The following is a 21,221-nucleotide window of genomic DNA, read 5'->3' on the forward strand; positions in this document are numbered from 1 at the left end:
CTCTTCGTGCTTCTTCATGGGTTGCCTTTGCAAATTTGGAGAGAGTTGGTGTGAAACCTGTGGTGAAAATACTGGTTTTGATGTCAGAAAGTCCCTTATCTGGCAAGAAGTCTATTCTGTGCAGATCCCAATCAGCCATACTAGTTCCAACCAGCTTCAACCAGTCAACCAGTTTTGTTACAAGCAGAGGGAGTTCTAACAAGCTGTTTCTTTATCTGCAGTGCTGTAAGACAAGCTCAAAACTTCTTGTTAGTTACCAGTTTCTTTAACCCCATGGAGCACTGTTTAAGTATGATAGTGAAAAGGGGAAAGATAATTCAGTTTTGAAAGATCTGGTTCCAGGATGTTGATTATTCAAGAAAGGAACATAAGCATTCTAGAAATGCACACTTAGGTCTTTGAATGAGTGTTTCAATAGATTTTGATTGGCAACATTGTTCAATTTCCAGAATGCAGAAGTGCAGTTTTATTTAAAAAATAGACTTTCCTTAAACTACTTTCTTCACTTGTCATAATGTCCTTATGATAGTAATCTTAATTTTCAAAAAATTATAGTTGGTGTATGTACAATGTTACCAATTTTTTTTTGTTTGTTTTTACCAGAAATCTTACAGGCTGGTGTTAAAGGAACTTCGGAATCCCTTAAAGGTGTGAAACGCAAAAAGATCGTAGCTGAGAATCACCTGAAAAAAATACCAAAATCCCCACTGAGAAATCCTCTTCAGGCAAAACATAAACAAAATACAGAAGAGTCATCTTTCACCGTTCTTCATAGTGCTTCGGAGTCTCACAAGAAACAGAATTATATTCCTGTAAAAAATGGGAAGCAGTTTACTAAACAAAACGGAGAAACACCTGGAATAATTGCTGAAGCCTCAAAATCTGAAGAATCTGTCTCCCCAAAGAAGCCCTTGTTTCTGCAGCATCCATCTGAACTGCGTAGATGGAGATCCGAAGGCGCTGACCCTGCCAAATTCAGTGACCTCGATGAACAATGTGACTCAAGTTCCTTGTCAAGTAAAACCAGGACTGACAATAGCGAATGCATCTCTTCTCATTGTGGCACTACGTCCCCCTCCTACACAAACACCGCATTCGATGTCTTACTGAAAGCAATGGAGCCAGAACTGAGCACCTTGTCACAAAAGGGCTCATCTTGTGCAATTAAGACAGAAAAACTGAGGCCAAATAAAACTGCACGTTCCCCTTCCAAATTAAAAAACAGTTCAATGGATGCCCCAAATCAGACTTCACAGGAATTGGTTGCTGAATCACAGTCTTCTTGTACCTCATACACAGTCCATGTGTCTGCTGCTCAGAAGAATGAGCAAGGGCCAGTGCAGTCAGCTTCTCATTTGTATCATCAACATGAACACTTTGTTCCCAAATCCAACCAACATAATCAACAGCTTCCAGGGTGTTCAGGTTTCACAGGATCACTGACAAATCTGCAAAATCAAGAGAATGCCAAACTTGAACGGGTTTATAATATAGCAGTGACATCATCTGTAGGCCTAACTTCACCTTCCAGTAGATCTCAGGTTACTCCTCAAGACCAGCACATGGATTCTGCTTCACCTTTGTCAATAAGTCCAGCTAATTCTACACAGTCGCCCCCCATGCCAATCTATAATTCAACTCATGTTGCCTCTGTTGTTAATCAAAGCGTAGAGCAAATGTGCAATCTTCTTCTGAAAGATCAGAAGCCAAAAAAACAAGGAAAATATATTTGTGAGTATTGCAATAGAGCATGTGCAAAGCCTAGTGTGCTTTTAAAGCATATCCGCTCCCACACTGGAGAGCGACCCTATCCCTGTGTGACTTGTGGATTTTCATTTAAGACTAAAAGTAATCTGTATAAGCACAAGAAATCCCACGCACATACTATCAAACTGGGTCTTGTCTTGCAACCAGATGCTGGTGGCTTGTTCTTGTCCCACGAGTCCCCCAAAGCACTTAGTATTCATTCAGACGTAGAAGACAGTGGGGAGAGCGAGGAGGAAGGCGCCACTGATGAGAGACAGCATGACCTGGGTGCCATGGAGCTGCAGCCTGTGCACATAATAAAGAGGATGTCAAATGCTGAAACTTTGCTAAAATCAAGCTTCACTCCAAGCAATCCAGAAAATGTGGTAGGTGACTTTTTGCTACAGGACAAATCTGCAGAATCACAAGCTGTGACAGAGTTACCAAAAGTTGTGGTCCACCATGTCACCGTGTCCCCCTTAAGAACTGACAGTCCAAAGGCCGTGGATCCCAAGCCTGAACTTTCTAGTGCACAGAAGCAGAAGGACCTTCAGGTGACAAACGTACAGCCACTTTCAGCCAGCATGTCCCAGGGTGGAGTCTCCAGGTTGGAGACTAATGAGAAGTCCCACCAGAAAGGTGACATGAATCCACTGGAAGGAAAGCAAGACTCTCACATAGGAACGGTACACGCCCAGCTACAAAGGCAGCAGGCTACCGATTACTCCCAAGAGCAGCAAGGAAAGCTCCTGAGTCCTCGAAGTTTAGGAAGTACGGATTCTGGTTACTTTTCACGTTCTGAAAGTGCCGATCAAACAGTGAGTCCACCAACTCCCTTTGCCAGAAGGTTACCCAGCACAGAACAAGACTCTGGAAAGAGTAATGGGTCCTCTGCAGCTCTTGTCACCACGTCAACACCCTCTGCTTTGCCCACAGGGGAAAAGACATTGCTTTTACCAGGTCAGATGCGCCCACCTTTGGCCACAAAAACACTTGAGGAGCGGATATCGAAGCTTATCTCAGACAACGAAGCTTTGGTAGATGACAAGCAACTGGATAGTGTGAAGCCGCGGAGAACCTCACTGTCAAGACGAGGAAGCATTGATTCCCCCAAATCATACATATTTAAAGATTCTTTCCAGTTTGATTTAAAACCAGTGGGACGGAGAACAAGTTCAAGCTCTGATATACCGAAGTCACCTTTCACCCCTACTGAAAAATCAAAGCAAGTATTTCTTCTGTCTGTACCTTCACTTGACTGTTTACCTATCACAAGAAGTAATTCCATGCCGACCACAGGTTATTCAGCAGTACCTGCAAATATAATACCTCCTCCTCATCCACTAAGAGGAAGTCAGTCATTTGATGACAAAATTGGCGCTTTCTATGACGATGTCTTTGTATCGGGACCTAACACTCCTGTGCCCCAGAGTGGGCATCCCCGTACACTTGTGAGACAAGCAGCCATAGAAGACTCTTCAGCAAATGAAAGTCATGTTCTTGGTACTGGACAGTCCCTGGATGAGAGCCACCAAGGATGCCATGCTGCTGGTGAAGCCATGTCAGCGCGGAGCAAGGCATTGGCACAAGGCCCCCATATAGAAAAAAAGAAGTCTCACCAAGGGCGAGGGACAATGTTTGAGTGTGAAACTTGTAGAAACAGGTATAGGAAACTGGAAAATTTTGAAAATCATAAGAAATTTTACTGTTCTGAGTTACATGGACCAAAAACAAAGGTAGCCATGAGAGAACCTGAGCACAGCCCTGTGCCCAGCGGCCTGCAGCCGCAGATTCTACACTACAGAGTCGCTGGGTCCTCCGGCGTCTGGGAACAGACGCCCCAGATAAGAAAAAGGAGGAAAATGAAAAGTGTTGGGGATGATGATGAACTTCAGCAAAATGAAAGTGGAACTTCTCCAAAAAGTTCTGAAGGCCTTCAGTTTCAGAATGCTCTGGGCTGTAATCCCAGTTTGCCTAAACATAATGTTACCATAAGAAGTGACCAGCAGCATAAAAATATACAGTTGCAAAACTCCCAAATTCACCTTGTTGCCAGGGGCCCTGAGCAGACCATGGATCCCAAGCTGTCGACCATCATGGAGCAACAGATAAGTTCAGCAGCCCAGGACAAGCTAGAACTGCAGAGACTCGGAACTGGAATCTCCGTCATCCAGCACACCAACTCCCTGAGCAGGCCCAACTCATTCGACAAGCCTGAGCCTTTTGAAAGAGCCTCCCCAGTTTCTTTCCAGGAGCTGAATAGAACAGGGAAGTCTGGGTCTCTGAAAGTGATAGGAATCTCCCAAGAGGAAGGTCACCCTTCTCGGGACGGGTCTCATCCTCACCAGCTTGCACTATCAGACGCTCTCAGAGGAGAACTTCAGGAAAGCTCCAGAAAGAATCCAAGTGAACGACATGTGTTAGGACAGCCCTCAAGACTTGTCCGGCAGCACAACATCCAAGTTCCAGAGATTTTGGTCACAGAAGAACCAGATCGAGACCTGGAAGCTCAATGCCATGATCAAGAAAAGTCAGAGAAGTTCAGTTGGCCCCAGCGTAGTGAAACCTTGTCAAAATTGCCAACAGAGAAACTGCCACCCAAAAAGAAAAGGCTCCGTCTGGCTGAGATAGAACATTCCTCAACAGAATCGAGCTTTGATTCCACTCTCTCCAGGAGTCTAAGTAGGGAGAGCAGTTTATCTCACACTTCAAGTTTCTCAGCCTCTTTAGACATAGAGGACGTTTCTAAAACGGAGGCTTCCCCCAAAATCGATTTTCTAAATAAAGCCGAGTTTCTTATGATTCCAGCTGGCTTGAATACGCTGAATGTTCCTGGAAGTCACCGGGAAATGAGGCGTACTGCATCAGAACAGATTAATTGCACGCAAACGTCAATGGAGGTCTCTGATCTCAGAAGCAAATCATTCGATTGTGGAAGCATCACCCCACCCCAGACAACACCACTTACTGAATTGCAGCCTCCATCTTCGCCTTCTCGAGTGGGAGTGACTGGGCACGTGCCTCTCTTAGAAAGAAGGAGAGGCCCACTGGTACGGCAAATATCTTTAAACATAGCCCCAGATAGTCATCTGTCTCCTGTACACCCAACATCTTTCCAAAATATTGCTCTTCCCAGTGTGAACACAGTGCCATATCAGGGGCCTCAGCTCACTAGTACATCTTTAGCTGAGTTTTCTGCAAATACTTTGCACTCTCAGACTCAGGTTAAGGATCTGCAGGCAGAATCATCAAACTCCAGCTCTACCAACATCTTTCCTGTTCAACAGCTCTGTGATATCAATTTGTTAAATCAAATCCATGCACCCCCTAGCCACCAGAGCACACAGCTATCTCTGCAAGTGTCTATGCAGGGTAGCAAACCAGATAAAAATTCTGTTTTATCTGGGTCTTCTAAAAGTGAGGATTGCTTTGCTCCCAAATACCAATTGCATTGTCAGGTTTTCACTTCAGGCCCATCTTGCTCTTCTAATCCTGTACATTCTTTGCCAAATCAAGTTATTTCAGATCCAGTTGGAACAGATCATTGTGTGACATCAGCAGCGTTACCAACCAAATTAATTGATAGCATGTCTAATTCGCATCCTCTGCTACCGCCAGAGCTCAGGCCTCTTGGAAGTCAGGTGCAGAAGGTGCCATCGTCATTCATGCTGCCCGTACGCCTGCAGAGTAATGTTCCTGCTTACTGTTTTGCTACACTCACATCCCTGCCACAAATACTAGTGACCCAAGATCTGCCCAATCAGCCAATTTGCCAGACTAATCATAGTGTAGTGCCAATCAGTGAAGAACAAAATTCTGTGCCAACATTACAAAAAGGTCATCAGAATGCTTTGCCAAACCCAGAGAAGGAATTTCTATGTGAAAATGTTTTTTCAGAGATGGGCCAAAATTCTTCTCTATCAGAATCCTTGCCCATAACTCAGAAAATATCTGTTGGTCGACTTTCCCCTCAACAAGAATCTTCAGCTTCGAGTAAAAGGATGCTTTCCCCAGCAAATAGTTTAGACATTGCCATGGAAAAGCACCAGAAGCGGGCCAAAGATGAAAATGGAGCTGTTTGTGCAACAGACGTGAGACCTTTAGAGCCTTTGAGTTCCAGAGTTAATGAAGCTAGTAAACAGAAGAAGCCAATTTTAGTGAGACAGGTTTGTACTACAGAGCCCCTGGACGGTGTGATGTTGGAAAAGGATGTTTTTTCTCAACCTGAAATTAGTAGTGAGGCTGTTAATTTGACAAATGTTTTACCAGCTGATAATTCATCAACAGGATGCTCTAAATTTGTCGTTATAGAACCTATAAGTGAATTGCAGGAATTTGAAAACATCAAGTCATCCACATCATTAACTCTTACAGTTCGAAGTTCACCTGTCCCTTCAGAAAATACTCATATTTCTCCTTTGAAATGTACAGACAATAACCAAGAAAGGAAGTCTCCAGGGGTTAAAAATCAAGGTGACAAAGTGAACATCCAAGAGCAAAGTCAACAGCCAGTCACTTCTCTTTCATTGTTTAACGTCAAGGACACCCAGCAGCTGGCTTTCCCTAGCCTGAAAACTACAACCAGCTTTACATGGTGTTATCTCTTAAGGCAGAAGTCGTTGCATTTGCCTCAGAAGGACCAGAAAACTTCAGCCTATACTGATTGGACAGTAAGCTCCAGTAATCCAAATCCACTCGGTTTGCCCACAAAAGTTGCACTTTCTCTCCTTAATTCAAAACAGAACACTGGAAAATCACTGTATTGTCAAGCAATAACTACCCATTCCAAGTCAGATTTATTGGTCTATTCAAGCAAGTGGAAAAGCAACTTAAGCAAGGTACTTGAAATATATAATTTATCTTCAGATATGGTTTGTGCAAATTTGTTTTAATGTGTCTTGATACCTTTAAATATTTTAACTGGAAATATTTTAATTTTGAGTGGCAAATTGTGCTTTAAGTGTCTTATTTGAAAGACAGGGTGATATATTTACCCCAGGAGTTACATTGGTAAGAGTTACCAGGAGTCTTTCAGTGATTCTATCTTGAAAGATTTTAGAAATAATTTACCCCGAGCACTTTTTTTTTCTCAGCTAACTATGTAAGTCTTTACTTAGTGGTACAGATGATCATGGTTTTACTTTGATGTTTTACTTATATTAAGGTTTTGTTTCTCTTGTTAAGTGAAAGGAAATCATCGTTATGCTTTGTTCCTGCTAATGCAGGGAAACAGGTGTAGATAATCAAAGATAGTTGCATTTCATCCTGAAATATAAGCAGAAAGCCATTTAGACTTGTCTTGAGCTTATTAGCTACATGCCCCTGTCATGCCCATTCCAGCTGTCTTCCAATGTAGCTGTGAGAACCATTAGCACTAGAGAGAAGTTTCACAAAATAATTCATATACTTGGTAAGTTGATTTGGTCAAGATTTATAGAGTAATTTAAGGCCATGAAACTGTAACTTGGGGTAATTTGTGGAATCAGTCTCATTAGAATTATCAGCTTTATAAAATGGGAAAAAGTCATTTACTTGATTAGAATAATAGGTAAGGATATCACGTTCGACTCTGGATATTCAGAAGTATTTGGCCTCTGCAGATTCATAAGCATGCAACATAGGTTAATAAACATTTACAGATGTGTCAGTAGGAAAATACTGCAGTATCAGTATTACCATAGAAGTATGAACAATTCTAAAGAAGAAAGTTTCTAACATTGCTAGTAGGTGGAAGAGATAAGAATTCAGCAAAGATACTCCAAAGGTGGTGATACTTTAGCTAAGTGTTCAAAATTTTTTTTTAAAAAAATAGAGATTTTTTCAGGCAAAGAAGAATAATTTTTTTTTTTTGAGACAGAGTCTCACTCTGTTGCCCAGGCTGGAGTGCAGTGGTGCACTCTTGGCTCATTGCATCCTTCCCTCCCGGGTTCAAGCAACCCTCCTGTCTCAGCCTCCCGAGTAGCCGGGATTACAGGTGCCCACCACCACGCCTAGCTTTTTGTATTTTTGGTAGAGACAGGGTTTCGCCATGTCTGGTTTGGCCAGGCTGGTCTCGAACTCCTGACCTCAGGTGATTCACCCATCTTGGCCTCCCAAACTGCTGGGATTACAGGTGTGAGCCACCGAGCCTGGCAAGAATAAAAAAAAAATAATACACAAAATTACATGGAAGTGAGAATAAACTTGGTTCATTTAAAGAACTCTGCAGAGTCTGGCCTGGTTAAAAAGTGTTGTAAGTTGGAAACATAGGTAAAAACCAAATCATGTGTACGGTTGTGGAGAACCAATGATACTTTCTCAGTGAAGGAAAGTGCATCCAAACCACCTGTGGAATTTGTTAAGTTCTCAGGCTCTAAATCTACTAAATCTTGGAAGTTAAGACCTAATCGTTAGAATTTAAACAAAACTCCGTGTATGTTCCTGAAGTGTTTGTGAGAAGTGGCCCTCCTTGAGTACCAAATGCCTCGGAAGAAATGTCTGGAAATGCATATCTAGATTTGGAGCTTAGGAGAGAGTTCTGGGTGGAAGTGTGTAGAGTAGAGATTCTTTGGTGCATAAGTATGATTAATGAGATTGCTTAGGGTATAAAGAAGGGGAGAGAGCCTAGACTGGATCCTGGGGATCACTACTATTTAAAAAGTTGAATGGATGAAGAAAGTCCACACTCCTGTATGGAAACTGAAAGAGATTGATCATAGACGGGGATAAGAATGAGCAGAAAGTGGCATCACACAAAACACGGAAGAAGATATTCAAAGAGAGTTCTTAGGTCAAATAAAGTTGATGGCAAATGGGTATATCTGGACTGCGCAGATCACTGGAGAGTTGAGTCTATGAGCAAGTGGCTATGGAGGATGGATTACTGGGCTTTTATCCACAACTCAGATGTTAATGCATTTATGATTCACAATGGGAAAGAACAGGTAGGTGCTATAAAGTAAAAGGATTTCTAGGCAAAACATGGCATTTTCAACATACAATACATAGAGTGCTCAAGCATGTAAAGACTAAGATTTTGACATTTAGCTCATAACTTTGGCAAGTAGAAGCCAGATTTAATAGTACGAAAGTGAGCAAAAGATAAAGGGGAATTTGATACTGAAAATAAAGCGGATTACTGTTAAAGGGATAAAGTCAAAGGAAGGTGTGTGCATATATTCTAAATTATGCAGGAGTCAATCTGCGAGGAAAAGAGAAGGAAAGGTTGCATCAGTAGCTCCTCCCACTGCCTTTTCGAGGAATGTGGGCCAGCAGCTTTTCTTTCCTCCTGCCTGTGTAAGGATGGGCCTCCCAAGGTACTATTCTGAGGCCACACAGACCCCTCTCCATAATGAACAGACTCTTATCTCTTAGTATTAAGTCATTTCAGCACCACAGCTGTCTGCTTGACAATGTAATTCCTTAAAGGAGGTTTGTATAAAAGAAGTCCTTGGTAAGAAAAGTTGTGCGTTGCGTTGGATTCAGCCAGAGGATTAGAGTTTGAGCCTTTGCTCAACACTTGACCTGGGATGAGGAACTTCACCCTGAGAGCGTCCTTCCTCACTGGGATATATAGTCCACCTGTGCTGCCTGCCTCACAGGGACCTGAGAGAATGGAATGGCACTATAAGTGAGATAACATACTGTCAAAGGGGTGGTAGCATAAAATCTTACATAAAATCATAAGGTGGTATTATTATATTGTTCCTATAGGAAAACCACACATTGTTTGTCATTTTGATTTTGATGTTCATTACCTTTTTTCCAGAGACTTAATTGTTACCAAGCCAAAACCTAACTTTTTGGCTAGACCTGGATGTCACATTTATCAGTATTCAGTAAACTTTTGAGAAGATAGAAAGAATTATGGTTTTAGCCGGGCATGGTGACTCATGCCTGTAATCCCAGCACTTTGGGTGGCTGAGGTGGGAGGATCACTTGAGGTCAGGAGTATAAAACTGGTCGGTGCAACAGAGCAAAACCCCCATTTCTACAAAATTTTAAAGGTAGCCAGGTGTAGTGGCTCAGGCCTGTGGTCCTAGCTACTCAGGAGGCTGAGGTGGGAGGATCTCTTGAGCCCAGGACTTTGAGGCTGCAGTGAGCTATGATTGTACTACTGCACTCCAGCCTGGGCAATAATAAGACCCCATCTCAAAAAAGATTTACGATTTAAAATAATGGAGGGAGAAAAAGTAAAATATTGGGAAATGAGGCTTCTGCTTTACCTTATAATGCACTGAAGGTGAAGGAGACTTAATGATGTTTCTAAGGGGTATGAGGCATTATTTTACCGAAAGGGGTAACTAGCTCTTTTCCATCTCCAAAAGTAAACTCTTTAAGAAATGTATTTAAATGATAGTATGAGTGGTTGGTTAAATGGAAGAAAAAATATTTAGTCTACTAAAAAAAGTTTCTGTTAAACTTATGAAATACCATGGTATAGGAGGTTGTAAAGCCTTTATTTGGTGGGGTTGTCAGTGAACTGTGGCGGAATTTTAAAGTAACATAAGATTTATCAGTTTGCTGTGATTGAGACAGATTCATAAGGGAGGAGATAAAGCAAATGCCCTTTGAATCTATTACTACTTTGAAATGCATTTCGTTGACCATATGCTCTGTACTCTGCCATGTTTTAATTTCCAGTGAAAGATTAGCATGTTTGTGTTTTCAGTTTTATTAAATTAGTTTCTCTCTTTTTTCCTTTCAGAGAGCATTAGGTAATCAAAAGTCCACAGTAGTTGAATTCAGCAATAAAGATGCCTCTGAAATTAACAGTGAGCAAGATAAAGAAAATTCCTTAATCAAAAGTGAACCAAGAAGAATTAAAATATTTGATGGAGGGCAAGTACAAATTTTACTTCTTAAATGTACATTTAAACTTACTTTTTAAATGTACATTTGCTTTCATGTGAATGAAGACTTAGTGCCAATTTCGTATCAATGTTGCAAGGTTTCTCAGCATATTAACAGAATCCCATAGCAAAATATATTAGTATTATGTTAAATAATTTTATTTTGATGGAGGAATGATGACTATTTGGGAAATACTATACAACCTTGAAGGCAGCTGAAAACTAAATTATTAGAGTGAACCTTGGTTTTCACATTGATTTACAGTAAGGAATGACCTAGAGAATCTGCTCTCAGATGAATTCATTGCCCATTAGATATCTTTGTGTATTTTGTTGTGAACAAAAACATCATAAAAGCCAATTATAGTAAAGATCCAAAATATTTCAGTACTTAAAATTATTGTGATTGAATTTAGCAAAGAAGAAAAAATTTTAACCAATGACTTAGAAACAGGGAAGTATTTTAAAATTACATACAGTAGTGGAGCGCAGTGGTGCGCGCCTGTAGTCCCAGCTGTTCAGGAGGCTGAGGCGGGAGGATCATGTGAGCCCTGGAGGTTGAGGCTTCATTGAGCTACGATCACACCACTGTGCTCCAGCCTGGGCAACGGAGCAAGACTGTCTCTAAAAAAAACAAACAAACAAACAAACAAAAACACGAAATATAATATTGCAAAAGTTTGTTTGATTAGAATTAGCCATATTAAGTGTTGATGTAAAAAGTTGGAATATTCTGTTACTTACACATGCATAAAATTGTTATTGGTTGAGTATAAAAGTTGTGCCTTGTTTTATTTTTGGGTTGAATTTTAATCATCAATATTTTCTCAAAGACATAGTGTCCAATCTCCCTATTCATTTTTTTTCTTTAAATTAGATATAAGTCAAATGAAGAGTATGTATATGTCCGAGGCAGGGGAAGAGGAAAATACATTTGTGAAGAATGTGGAATACGTTGTAAGAAACCTAGCATGTTAAAGAAACACATACGAACCCATACAGATGTCCGCCCCTACCACTGCACTTACTGTAACTTCTCCTTTAAGACTAAAGGTATGAAATGCACATTGCTTCAAGGTCCTTTTTATATGTGTTTAGGTGGGAGAGCTAAAACCCAACTATGCGTTTTCTTTGACCAACGAAATAGTAGCTTAAATAGACTAATGTAAATTACATCTGTAGTCTTATTACTTTATATGATTTTAGACCCATTGGGAAAAAGTTTTTAATTGTACACTTCTAGAATAAATAATATTTTTAAAAGAGCAACTGCCCTTTTTAAAAAATTTAACTCCTTAAATTGCAGTTGTACATCATGATGACTAATATACCTTTTCAAAAATGTTTAATTTGGGGCTGAAGAATAAAAATAAATTTTCATGATCACAAGTAAATTCACTGGGTGCTAAAAGATTGAAGAAAGATTTAAAATAATAACTACAGTAAACTTCTATACTAATTACACTTCTGTTTTATTGTCTAATTTTAGGCATACGTAGCCATTTTTTTCACGATGCTTTTTTTTACACAAATACTGTTAAATTTTAGCTTCAAAAATTTTCTATAGTTTCTATTAATGTTTATAAAGAAGTCGCAGAACTAATCGTTAAAATTATATTTAGGACCCTTTCTGGTTTTCTAAATATGTTTTTATTTATAAGCCTTACTCATAGTTAATTTTACCCTGTACAAGTTTCTTGATACATATAATAGGTATACTACTTTAAATGTTTGCTTCCTCTGTCAGGCTCCTTATTCATGAACAATTTGTTACTTGAGATTTTAATTTTATATGCCACTTTCTAAAAACCAAAGCTCTCTTTTTAACAAAGGTAATTGTGAAAACATGTCTGAGAAAACAGTATCTGTAAAAAAATATATATATATATTTAATTGATTTTTAAAAATAGAAACAACTTTTATCCTTTGAGTTAACATTTCCTTTTTTCTTATGTTGGTTGTCTTTGCAGTTTTTGTTTTAAAGATTGATCAACTCCTTAGCAAAATTTATTACATTTTTTGGCTAGTATTTATGGGCATTTAAAGAGAGTTGTAACAACCACATGCTTCAAATTAGTGCTCTTTAAGTGCCAATGGTGTCTGAAACAATGATGGAAAAACAAAATATTCTCCGGATGGCTTTGAATATTTCAAAAAAGCTTCAAGAGATGAGAGAGGTTGGGAGGGATACTCAGGATGCAGTTTTTTAATTGTGATGTAGAACCTCCCTCTGTCATTGGAGGGTGAGTTTAAGGATGATTTTCCTTCCTGGTCCTGAGGGAGGACTCTGATAGGGTAAAGTACTTTGGTCTTTTAACTGAGTTTATTGCTTTTTTACTCGTGTTGATCCTATGATTAAGAAACATCTATTAGTTTCCTTTATGAGACAAGAAGCATATTTAGAAAGCTAATATTACTAATAAAAGATTATCATGTGCAAAAGAATGTTATCAAATACAAGAAGATCAAGATACAATGGGAAATGGGTATTTCTCAATAGAAAGAAGGAAAAGCATCAGGGTATTTAAAAAATATTTATCAAGTAAGGGCAAAAAAGGAAGGACAACCTAGATGTGGTAAACCAAATGTAACTAGAGATTTCTTGGCAAGGAAAAATATGATGAGTCACAAATATTAATCTTAGTGAAATAACTCAGAGATTTTAGATAAATGTTAACTAAATGGTGGACAGTCCATAATGACCCCTGAAGAGTGAGCATTGCCTGTTAGTACTTTTCATGTACGTATCTCTAATATGCTGTATATCTGAATTTGCATTAAATTTTTTGTTTTGTAAAACGTCATGTGGAATTATAAATATTTATTTGAAGGAGGCTATCCTTGCTAAGGAGACTGGTGAAGAAAATGTTAGAAATTCAGGATTTTCCTATTCTTGGCATGACACTTCTCATTTTTTTTATGGTCAGCTTCCTTTTTGAAGTCTACTTTTTGTGAATCTATGTAAAACAGATTCCACAGCACCTTTTAAAGGTAGTTAAATAATAGTAGACCTTTTTTTGAATTAGGCCCCAGATTTTCACCTTCTCTGATTTACTTGATATCCTAGCCAGTAGGACTCCACTTATTATTGAAAGTGTCTGGTTACTAACAGAAGGAAATAGTGATGTGATGTCATACTGTATAAACACAGTATGCAAAGACAGCAAAACGCTGTCAAAAATAATCTGTAGAGCTAAAAATTGATGCTTCTGATGGTAATGCTTACAAATCCATAATTCATTATTTGCCCTCTGAGTTTATTTTCTGAGTACATTTTCAAAATAATTTTAATTGATTTGTTTTCATGATTCAACGTTAAAGGTCAGTCAGCAGAAAATATATAAAGAGCTTGTATCTCTGCAAGATTTAGTCTCATTTATATCACAGAAAGTTAGACTGTATGTAGCTAATAGGAATCCAGAAACAAAACCTCTCATGCTTTCCAGAGGATTCAGATAAATGTTTATTAAATCTGTCAGAAAAATTATTTATTAAATTAACACACAAGGTTTATAAAATTGCTAGGAGATATTTGCATTTCAATATGGGCACACTTTCAATATTTTGTATATTGAAATGAAGATTTTTGTGTATTTTACGTATTATTTAGGAAGTTGATTCATAATAAGTAATAGCTAAAGTTATGAGAAAATATGCTTACTAAAAACTTGTATTTCCAAATTTGTCTAGTTACAATTATACATTAGCTTCTTAAAAAGTAAGTAACCTGCAATGGCTATCTAGGGAGCAAAAACATTTTAAAAGAGGGCCAGGTGTGGTGGCTCACACCTGTAATCCTAGCACTTTGGGAGGCCAAGGCAGCGGATTGCCTGAGGTCAGGAGTTTGAGACCAGCCTGGGCAACATGGTGAAACCCTGTCTTAACTAAAATACAAAAAATTAGCCTGGCGCAGTGGCAGGCACCCGTAATCCCAGCTACTCGGGAGGCTGAGGCAGGAGAATAGCTTGAACCCAGGAGATGGAGTGAGCTGAGATCTCGCCACTGCTCTCCAGCCTGGGCAGCAGAGTAAGACTCCATCTCAACAACAACAAAAAAAGAGGACTATTAGTGGACCTTATAATTTGGTTTGTAATATTGTTAGTATTAACACACTGAAAACATTTTGACTTACAAGTGGAAATTTCAACCATAGATATCTAAACCGTTTTTATAATTTCTTAATGTGAAAACTTTAAAGCTGTCACATAAAAGTAGAGATCTGTATAATGAACACCATTGTGCCCATAATCTTTTAATAATTGCTAAGATTTTGCCACATTTGCTTCATATTTTTTTCAGTATACTTAATGTAAATATCAGAGATAGCCAAGTGTTAATGCAGGTGTTATCTCCAGAATCACAGAAGTCAGGGTTTGATGGACCTTAGCCATCATCTGGTCCTGGCAGCCTCTTAAGCCTGACCTCCTTAAGTACTAAGCTCTGGGGTCCTGCATGGTGGGCTCAGACAAGAATGTACTATGTAGTGCAAGAATCAGCTTGTACAGGGATGACCAGTTTCACAGGCTTAGTGCATTTATCAAGAAATTGAATAGATACAGCTATTTTCCATGTGCTTCGGCTCCTGCAAGCCCAAAACTTGGACCAATGATTCAGACATTTTGAGCTCTTCTGAAGACTTATTCTCAAATACTACTTTGCCTCTGCCCACTAAATTCAATATTTAGAGTTGCTTTTGTTTCTCAAAAAAGATGACTTGCCCTTGTTGGCAATGTTTTTGTGTGTGGTATTATCCACTGGAGATGCTTGTTATCCTCAGAAGAATCTGAGCTGTTTCCCCTGGATTCAGTGATCACTTGAGGCAGGTGTGCTAGTGGTTCTCAGCTAGCATGGTCATACTTAAAGAGGTCAATACAACAGCTGCCAGAGGAAACACGCCTTTACTGGTACTATTTTGAGACTTATACTCTATATGTGAAGTGAAATTAATACAGGAAATGCTTTCTCTTATTCCAGAAATACTGTTTATAAAATTACAATGACCGAAAATAGTTTTTCATAGATGGTCAAGCTTGAAACTTTAAAAGGTGAATTCCAAAGTACCAGAAATAAGAAACTCAAAGCTAACATGGTGAACAGATACTAACAAAAAAAATTAAAAGGCCTTATGGGAATCAAGGCCAGATATATGCCTACAGGCATGCCTGTCCTGAGATAGCATCTGAGGTTCCTGAAATAAGCCCTAGTCCTCCTGTCCAGTGACTTTGGGCCACGTGGGAAAAACCCTAACCGCTTATAAGTAAAACCCTATATCTATACCATGCAAAAACAAACAAAAAAACTGGTCCAGAGTCAGTTGTCTGAAGCCAATAAAACTGTTAAGGTCCCAGGCAGAAGCAATTGGAAAACTGCTTTATAGAGGTGTTTCTGCAACCCAGGGTACTTAGGATTCCATGGAAAACAATCTTGCTGAGGATAAACTTACAATTAAAAGTAAAAAGCATGCAAAGAAACAAATGAGAAAGAGCCAGCAGACATAACAAGTGGAGAATTCACACTCCAAGAACTACAGATCACAGTGTAGTCTGAACGGGACTTTAAATTAAATATGTATAAAATGTCCCAAGAAATAAATAAGGACTAGAGAATAGAAAACATAAGGTAAAGGAGATGTTATCAAAGTAGAGGAGGCAGATTTTAAGAAGAAAGTATAAACTGATAAATAACAAGGTATTACAACATGTAGATACCAAATTTTCTTTTGTTCACATTTTAGTCATTGAATTGTATGACCACAATCTGTACTTTTGTTTGAATAGGAATGAAATTTGCCAGTGTTTACAAATGCAATAGCAAAATCATACTACTTAAGCTTAGTAAACATTCTTTTCCCTTAAGGAAATCTGACAAAACACATGAAGTCCAAGGCACATAGCAAGAAATGTGTGGATTTAGGCGTCTCAATAGGTTTAATAGATGAACAGGATACAGAAGAATCAGGTAAGGCTTTATACCATATTTTTCAAAAATGCTATTTATAACGTACAATTTTTTTTGCTTCCATACCCTTTCCATTCCCAGTGATACTGCCTAATTCCTGTTTTCGTTACCTCTTATTTATATGCAGTAGACTCCTAATTAGTTTTTCCATGTCTAGATTGTCCTCCTTCCTATTCATCTATCCCCCACGATGTTCATCTTTCTGAAGCATGTGTCTGATCATACCTCTCCTCTGCTCAGAGGTTCTCATCGGTTCCCATTTGTCTAGAAAATAAAATGTGAACCCTTGACCTTGATCAAAATCCTTTGTAATCTGCTGCTTACCTACTTCTCTACCCTTCTCATTTCTCTCTTTTACCTACCCTCATGCTTGAATTTCCTGCCTACTTGACATTGATTGCTCTTCACCTTTACACCCCTCACTTAAAACCCCAGCCCTCACTTCCCACACAAACGTGGCTCCCAGTGCCCTGGTCAAAATCTCAGTTTCCTTCAAGATCCAGCCAAGTCCGCTGCTGTCATGAAGCCTTCTCTGATTTTCCTTTTCCACACCTCTTGCAGGAAACAATTCTTCGCTTCTCTGGACTCCTCTAGTATTTTACAATTTCCTCCCTGAAAGCATTTAATCCCCTTCTACCTTGTTCTGAGATTATTCACGTGCTCACCTGAGCTCCCATCACAATGATTTAGCATGTCATGAGCAGAGCCAGTGAGTGCGTAACATGTGCTCACCAAAAGCATTTAGCACAGTGCCTTGCGCTGCGCAGCAGCTCCATATTTGTGGAATAAAATGTTTGTTTACTTCTCTAAAGTGTTTATTATTCCGAAAAGGTTAAATGGCTGTTTTTTTTAAACAGTGTTAACAAATTTAAGTATTTATGTCTGACCAATTTTGAGGAAGAATAAACCTGTTCCTCTGTTCTCACTCACCAGAGAATAGAAATATCTTTTTGTGAAACTTGTTTTTAACCCAAGGATTTATAGACAAAAGAAAAAAAATTTGAAAAAGTATTCTGCTTCTTAAAATGCCCTGAATTAAACATTTACCTGCTTGCTATATTTTTCTTAACATGTATTAGTTTGGTCTAGAGAAAATTTCCAAAGAGAAAGTGATGAGGACATCATTGAATATATAGGTAAAAATTCAAATGCATTTAATCCCTGTAACATACGAAATGAATCAGCCTGAATTTACTTCTAAATATACAAGAGAAATGACTCACATCTTCAGTGATACAGAGCAATTCAGTTGTAAAAAGCTAGGAAAAATGTGTAAGAGTTTCAGCAAGTATATTTATTACCCACTGACTAGAAAAGGGACAAGGTAAAGGTAATATTATAGTATATACTCATGTATATCTTATTCAAGAAGATGAAACTTATAAAAATTAATGTGTCTGTAGAATTCTCTAAGTTGTTAAGGGAAGGTAGCACTTGTATCTTAAATTTGCATAGGAGAATTATAGTTTCTGTTAATTATCATGGGTTGTTTACATTTGCTGACTGACCTACGTATTTATTTATTCATTGTTGTATTCTAATTCCAAAAGCATTTGAACCTGGTCTTAGATTATTACTCAAAGTTGATATCCTAATTCCTTATTTAGATTGGAACTTCTGATAAACAATGTAGTTTTTACCTTTTTCCTTTCAGTTTACTTTTTTTTAAAACTACTGTATTTGTGGGTAGTGTGCTCAAAGTTTTTTTTTACAGTGTTTGTCAAATAATAGTGAAGTAGAACGTAGAGGTGGAGTTTTGCCAAGTGCTGTGCCATGCTATGCTAGAGACCTAACATTCTGTGTTGCTACACCAGCAGAATTTATTCCTCTCCTTTTGCTTTATTATAGGCTTACAGTGTAGGTTTAAATATAGTAAACAGTTGTTGTTTTAAACAAATGATCTTGTTTCATTGTGCTTTTCTGTGCTTTTAAAACATATTTGGAGATTTTTTACATACAAAAAAGTACAAAGTATTTTATTGTGTGTACTTATGTATTCACAGCAGAGTTGATTATAAATATTTTCTCATATTTGCTTCAAGTTCTTTTCACAAATTCAATATATTTTTTAAAAACCAGCTCAGCGAGGTTATTGCTGCTGAGGGGCAGCTTCCCTCACTCCCCACTCCTTGCCGCTCTGCTGTCCCTCTCAGGGGAGCTCTCACTGCATTGGGGGTTTTCCTTTCAGTTCATTCAACATACATGTATAGGTCTATGAATAGTGTGTGATTTTATGTTTGTATTTTAAATTTGCATAAACAGCACCACTTTGTATGTAGATACCTAGATATTGTGCTTGATGAAATTTTACATTGTTCTCCAGAAGAGACTTTCCATTTCCTCACCTCTTTAATTATACCTAATATTGTTAGAATTTAAATTTTTGGCCAATTTGATGGATTTGTTTGTTGTCTTTCTGGTTTATTGATTACTAAGATTGGGTCTCATTATTCTTTGAAACAAACTTTTACTCCATTAAACTGATGATAGCTGGAGATGGGATTTTGCTTAGCAATTCTGCACATGTCCCTGTTTGAGGGGGCAAGCCAGAAGCCTGCAGCATGATGCTGTGTCTGGAGGGTGCACTGTTTCTAGCCTTCCACTAGCCCAGAGTGGTACCAGCTGTTCCTTTTCAGTCTTCTGTGCTGGCTCCTCCTCACCTCCCCAGCCTCTCCCATAGGCCCCAGGGCTGTGGCCTTTGATCTCTTCTCTTCCTGTCTGTGCTTACTTTGTAGGTAGTCTCATCCGGTCTCCTGACTTCAGATACCATCTCTGTGCTGATGATGCCCCAGTTCGTTCCACATGTGGGTATCATTCTGACTTACCCCACCAGTCTCTGTTGGGGTGTCTAACTAGTATCTCAGGTCTGATGTGTCCCAGATCCCTGGTTCACCCCTTACCTCTAAGCACACTTCCCCCGTAGTCTTCCACCATCCTTCCAGCTGCTTGGCCAAAAATCTTGAAGTCATCCTTGATGCCCATCTTTCTCACGTGTTGCCTCTAATCTACCAGTAAAACCTTTTGGCTCTTCACTTCAAAATGTCTTCAGAATCCATCCACTTTTAATCACCTCCAACACCCTACGCCAGCCACATCCTCTCTACTAAATTGCTTCTGGAATAGCTCCTGATTGGTCTCTGGTTCTACCCTGCTCCTTTACAGACTGTCTTCCACATAGCAGCCAAAGTGGCCTTGTAACAATTGTGTCATTCCTTTGCTTAAAAGCCACAGGGGTTTCCTGACTCATTTGGAGCACTGGTCAGGCACCCACCAGTCTTCCTCTTTACCATCTCCCTGAGGCTCAGCTCCCCATCCTTCCTCCCTTGCGTGCTCAGCTGCAGCCACGTGGGTCTCCTGCCTCTTTCTTGAACACCCCCAGCAGGCCCCTGTCTCAGGGACTTTGCACTCCTTTCCTCTGTTAAGAATGCCCTCTAGGAGGATTCTGTTCCAAGATGGCCGAATAGGAACAGCTCCAGTCTGCAGCTCCCAGCATGATTGATGCAGAAGATGGATGATTTCTGCATTTCCAACTGAGGTACCTGGTTCATCTCATTGGGACTGGTTGGACAGAGGGTGCAGCCCACGGAGGGTGAGCCAAAGCAGGGCAGGGCATCGCCTCACCCAGGAAGCACAAGGGGTCAGGGGATTTCCCTTTCCCAGCCAAGGGACACTGTGACAGACAGTACCTGGAAAAACGGGACGCTCCCACCCAAATACTGCACTTTTCCAACAGTCTTAGCAAATGGCACACCAGAAGATTACATCCCGCATCTGGCTTGGTGGATCCCACGCCCACGGAGCCTTGCTCACTGCTAGTGCAGCAGTCTGAGATCTACCTGTGAGGCAGCAGCCTGGCAGGGGGAGTGGCATCCGCCATTGCTGAGGCTTGAGTAGGTAAACAAAGAGGCCGGGGAAGCTCAAACTGGGCAGAGCCCACCGCAGCTCAGCAAGGCAGGCTGCCTCTGTAGTCTCCACCTCTGAGGGCAGGGCATAGCTGAGCAAAAGACAGCAGAAACTTCTGCAGACTTAAACATTCCTGTCTGACAGCTCTGAAGAGAGCAGTGGTTCTCCCAGCATGGTGTTTGAGCTCAGAGAATGGACAGACTGCCTCCTCAAGTGGGTCCCTGACCCCTGTGTAGCCTAATTGGGAGACACCTCCCAGTAGAGGCCAACTGACACCTCATACAGGTGGGTACCCCTCTGGGGTGAAGCTTCCAGAGGAAGGATCAGGCACCAATATTTGCCGTTCTGCAATATTTGCCGTTCTGCAATATTTGCTGTTCTTCAGCCTCTGCTGGTGATACCCAGGCATACAGGGCCTGGAGGGGACCTCCAGCAAACTCCAGCAGATGTGCAGCTGAGGGACCTGACTGTTAGGAGGAAAACTAACAAACGAAAGGATTAGCATCAACATCAACAAAAAGGACATCCACACCAAAACCCCATCTGTGGGTCACCAACATCAAAGACCAAAGGTAGATAAAATCACAAAGATGGGGAGAAACCAGACCAGAAAAGCTGAAAATTCTAAAAACCAGAGAGCAACTTCTCCTCCAAAGGATCGCAGCTCCTCGCCAGCAACAGAACAAAGCTGGATGGAGAATGACTTTGACGAGCTGACAGAAGTAGGCTTCAGAAGGTCAGTAATAACAAACTTTTCCGAGCTAAAGGAGGATGTTTGAACCC

General features: G+C 39.8%; 1 protein-coding gene across 4 annotated transcripts in view; it reads left to right on the forward strand.

The window, feature by feature from the left end:
• The window catches only part of HIVEP1 (HIVEP zinc finger 1), a 151,703-nt gene that overhangs the window by 106,388 nt on the left and 24,094 nt on the right, over positions 1–21,221 (forward strand). For all 4 annotated transcript variants that reach the window (XM_030817293.1, XM_030817294.1, XM_030817295.1 and 1 more), the window contains 4 exons: positions 604–6,584; positions 10,433–10,566; positions 11,455–11,630; positions 16,434–16,535. In XM_030817293.1, coding sequence (XP_030673153.1) covers positions 604–6,584; positions 10,433–10,566; positions 11,455–11,630; positions 16,434–16,535 — 6,393 coding nt within the window. The remainder of the gene's footprint in view (positions 1–603; positions 6,585–10,432; positions 10,567–11,454; positions 11,631–16,433; positions 16,536–21,221) is intronic.

Source organism: Nomascus leucogenys, chromosome 8 (assembly GCF_006542625.1).
Source record: "Nomascus leucogenys isolate Asia chromosome 8, Asia_NLE_v1, whole genome shotgun sequence".
NCBI lineage: Eukaryota > Metazoa > Chordata > Mammalia > Primates > Hylobatidae > Nomascus > Nomascus leucogenys.